A 4762-nucleotide genomic window follows, 5' to 3' on the forward strand; every position below is an offset into this window, starting at 1 on the left:
GATTAATTAATCCTGTTAAACTCAAACAGGATTAGTTGATCGGCGGCTTCGTTAGCGCAGGCTAACCTGATAACAGCCAAGAGGAGCTTCTTCAGGAAACAGACCCGACCGTCACATGACCTCCCGCGTCACACGGCCCACTTCCTGTGAGGTCACGTGACTCCGTTTGTGGGTCAGTGGGTCTGAGCGGCTTCGACCCTGAACACGTCGTCCTTCAGCGAACAAACTGCTTCTGCAGCTTTTCATCACCAGAAGAGTCGAAGCGTTTTCTTTACGTCATGAAACGCAAGTTTGTAGTTTTTTCTTTTAGCATTTCAGCGTTTTCTTTATCTGCTCTGAGGTTTGTTTTTAGCTTCTTCAGCAAATAGTTTCAGCTTTAATTCACACTGAGATCATCCTCATAACGTTCTGTTTCATCCTTTATCTTTTTTTTTTTTACACGTCAGATCAGTTAAATTTCCAACCAGCTCAACAAAACAAACATTTATTTCTACATTTCTGCACTTTGTAGTTAATTAAAGCAGCGAATGCATCATCTTCATTATCTGCAGCATGAGTTTTATTATCGTGTGTGAAGTAAAATCTGATTTTAAGACAAAATGAAATAGAATAATAAGCGTTTCTCACTTTTTTCTGTTGGTTTTATTTGATTTAATTCCTGTTTCAGTCACTTCTTGTGTTATTTATCAGTTTAAAGATGATGTTGGAGCAGAACCGAGACCTGAAACTCCTCAGCTTTCATTTGTAGCTTTGAGCTCGACCAGACTGTCGCTACGACATCGTTTACTGGTTCCGTTCAGTCTCGTAATCTGAAGGTTGAGTTCGTTTTTCTTATCTGGATTTATAAACTTCTATCTCATCCCAACAGCTCGGAGACATTTTGTTCCGTCAACACTCGTGAACGTCTCGGACAAAACTGTCTTTAATCACAGCTGAGCTCCACGAATCTCCACAAACGAGAAGCAGCAACGAGTCAGAGACCTGCTAATGTCCGACCAGACGGAGACCCGTCACTGAGCGACTCGAAGACGACAGAACACCAAAGAACTTCCAAACTGGTTCCCACCGTTGGACTCGTGAGCTTCAAAGAGTTCAACCACACCAACTGAAACTAAGCAGCATCTAGTGACAGGTCGCTGAGGTTGGTCCTCAGGAGACCAGGAGGACTCGGAGGAAACAGGAAGCGGCGGCGACTCACCTGGAAGTGGTTTTCTTTGTTGGACTGTCGAGACTCTCCTTTATTGCAGGACATCTGGGGACAGAGAGGAAACGTGGCGTGAGCGAGGCAGCTGTGGATGGAGACGCTGGAGGCGCCGGCAGGAAGTTGCATCACTTCCTGCGGCGACGCATCACTTCCTGCAGCCCCCGGGTGTAAAAAGCTTAACGGCCTTTAACATTCCCGCGTCTCCCAGAAACCGCGTCCGGCCTCGGGTTTAATCATTAGCGGGCCGCGCCGCCGCCGCCTCCCGGCTCCTGTTAGCTTTTTGATCGCACGTCACCGATTGGTCCCGGGAGGCGGCGGCGGTTACCGTGGCAACAGGCGGCAATAAACCCGCCCGCACGTCATTAAGCAATCACGAGGAGTTCACGGTTAATGCGGAGGACGGAAATAAAAGCGCTTCAGAGGCTCAGAACGCCGAGACTTTAATGTTCAGCACCAGAGGACGGATCCAGAACACGACGTCCTAAATCCACCAAATACACAAAATATGAAAGAAATCTGATTTTTTATTTGTAAAAATGTTGCTGCTGCTTTCTCAGATCATCACACGTTAATTCACAAAACGTTCCTCCAATTATCACAATTTATGTCTTTCAATGTTGCTGTTTTTTTTTTATTTTGAAATTTTACAACTAAATTCTTTTAAAAAATCTCAAAATATTTCCAGATATTTCTCAAAATTTTAATTTGTTTACGGTAAAAAAAATATCACAGCTGCATTCTACAAATATTAAAAGTTAATTCACACTATTCTTAAAATGTATTTTAAATATTGTTTAACCTCCTAAAATATTTCAACTTAATTCCCAAAATATTCCATAAACAGCGTCAGCGACTGTTTTTATTTTTCTTAATAAACCAAACAGACGCTGCCACCGTGTTCAGAGGCAACACTGGTACATTTTTATTTTCATTATTTTTTACTATATTCTTTATTTTATACTTTTACTGTACGTTTTCGTGTTTTTTAATTTTAGTTTTCTATCATTTTTGACCCATTTTGAGCACATTTCTGAAATCATTTGCATCTTTTTTTGCTAATTCTTTGAGTCATTTTTAGCTCTGAGTCATTCTGGACACTTGTTTTGTCATTTTGGACAAATTCTGAGTAATTAGGAACGTTTTTGCATCATTAATTTAAAAAGAAAAATCCTTTTAAAAACAGTTAAGTGCCTGTTTCTCTGTCATTTTAAATAGATTGTGGTTCATGCTGGTAATTTTTAAGCACTTCTCCTACAACCAGCTCTGAGCATCAGTATTATGGGATGCATCAGTAAAACTGCAGCAGGTTAACGTCCGCCGGCGTACGTCTGAATGTGAAGCTCTTTGGTTTGGAGCAGCCTGAATGTTGTCCTGGCCTGTCACACAGTGTGTCCGTCTGTTGTCAGTCTGACTCCAGGTCAGTTTTTGCAGCTGGAATCGTGTTTTTCCGTCGCCGTCGGCGGGCGGAGGATTAAAAACACGCAGCAGACTGAGGATCTGCAGCTGAAGCGTTAGACGAGGCCGCGGCCGGTTTAGAGGGTTCAGAGCTCCTCGGTGTGTGTTAGATCTTTGCATTGAGACTTCAGGATCTCATACTGTACCGTGTGTTTGGGAAGGTTCACCTGGGAACAAGAGCGCCCAACACACGCTCCTTTGGGAGGCCTACGGCAAAGAACACATGCATGTACAGCCATGGGGCAACATGAGCATTACAACAACACACACACACACACACACACATACACACACACACACACACACATACACACAAGGCAGAACTGCACATGCATGCAAACACTAAGCATTTGACCTGCAGACGCACAAACCTGATGGAGAAACAGCAGAAAATCCAACTAAAAAAAACTCCATCTGACCTCCTCAGAACATCTGGTTCTGGTTCTGCAGCACCTTTACCTACTGACCAGAGTTCCAGAACCTTGAAGTCCACAGAGGAGGGTCCAGATTTATCCCTTTAATGGACTTTTTCCATCATTTCTGAGCCTCAGAACTTCATCAGTACAGCAGATAGACACATGACATTTAGGAGGAAGAACACATCTGGGTTCTGCTAGAACCTGACACCAGATCAGTTCTACGTCCGTCCAGGTGTCGCAAAGCAAAGACAGAAAAAATCTGGACAGATTTCACGTCTGTGAGTGATTTTAGATCAATTGTTTGGTAAATTTGGGACAATTTTAGTGTAATTTCAGACAATATTCATGTAGTTTAATGAAGAACACATCTGAGTTCTGGTAGAACCTGACACCAGATCAGTTCTACGTCCGTCCAGGAGTCTCAGTCTGAAGAATAAATGTGTCAGTGTTAAAATATGCACTGAATCGTTTCTGTTAAATGTTCCTGGTATCACATGTGGGTTAAAAACGAGACCTTTAACTTGAAATTTGTCCAAAATTATTCAAAATTTGACAGGAAAAGACTCAAAAATGAGTTTTAAGGTGAAAATTAGAGCCCTCATTGGCTATAACTCGTCCAGACCGACCGTCTGTCTCGCGTTACTCGAAAAAGACTTTAAAAAATGTCCAAAATTATTCAGAATAAAGGTTAAACATGACACGAAAATTGTCAAAAAATACATAAAAATTTCCCTAAATTACAAATTCCTAAGAATTTAAAGAAATTTGACCAAGATGATGTTAAATTGGGCAAAAATTACTGAAATTATTTTTTAGATAAAACAATGTGACTTTTCTAGACGAGGATTCTGGTATCAAGCGTAGATAAAACTATCCTTTCATTGTCTTGTTCCGACCGACCACACACACTAACGAAGGCTCAGAAAAGATTGAAGAAAGTAAATTAATAAGCTTGAAATTTGGACCCACCCACAAATCTAATGAAGCTGCTCAAAAATGGTCCAAATTGGCTTAAAAACAATCTGAAATATTCAAAAACCTGATGGAAAATTAAATAAAAACTTAATTAAAAGTCCAGAATTTGTTGAAAATGACCAGAAACTGTCAATAAGAATTTTCTGCTGTTTTCTGTGAGTCGTCCTGCAGCTCTGATTAAACACTAGAAGCTCTGAGAGGATCTACTTCCTGGTTCTGTCTGGACCGGCTCGGTCCAGGTGCATCTCTGAGGCCTTCACCTGTAAAATGGCTCCGTAGAGTCTCAGCAGGACGTTTCTGGGTTCGTCTCCGACTGAAGCTTCGCCGTCGGGGAGGCTGCAGAGGAACAGCTTGTTGCTCAGACCGCCTCTGGAGGACGACGGGACGTAAATTAATTAGATTCATTAGAAGGTCAGTTCAAACGTTCATGTTTTAAACGTCAGCAGCTCAGAAAATGACATCATCCAAACTCTGCGTTCTCATGTTAAACTCTCTCAGAACGTGTTTTCAGTTTAAATCGTTCATGTTGAGATGCTAGTTTACGATTTCAATCATTTACAAATATTTTGAGTTTACAGTTGTGTTTGTTTTCTTTAACGTTTTTAGTTTACAATTCAATAATTAGTTTTACTTCAGCAGTTCATTAAATATTCTTTGTTTACAATTTCATTACATGTTTTTTAGTTTAAAAATGTATGAATTTACATGT

General features: G+C 41.0%; 1 protein-coding gene across 1 annotated transcript in view; it reads right to left on the bottom strand.

Annotated features, from left to right (window-relative positions):
* Nucleotides 1-4762, bottom strand: part of chka (choline kinase alpha) — a 36431-nt gene that overhangs the window by 29731 nt on the left and 1938 nt on the right. Inside the window, 2 exon segments of the mRNA XM_008280234.1 lie at nt 1199-1252; nt 4314-4422. Of these exon segments, the coding sequence (XP_008278456.1) occupies nt 1199-1252; nt 4314-4422 (163 nt within the window).

Source organism: Stegastes partitus, unplaced genomic scaffold (genome assembly GCF_000690725.1).
Source record: "Stegastes partitus isolate 25-593 unplaced genomic scaffold, Stegastes_partitus-1.0.2 Scaffold188, whole genome shotgun sequence".
NCBI classification, from domain to species: Eukaryota; Metazoa; Chordata; class Actinopteri; family Pomacentridae; genus Stegastes; species Stegastes partitus.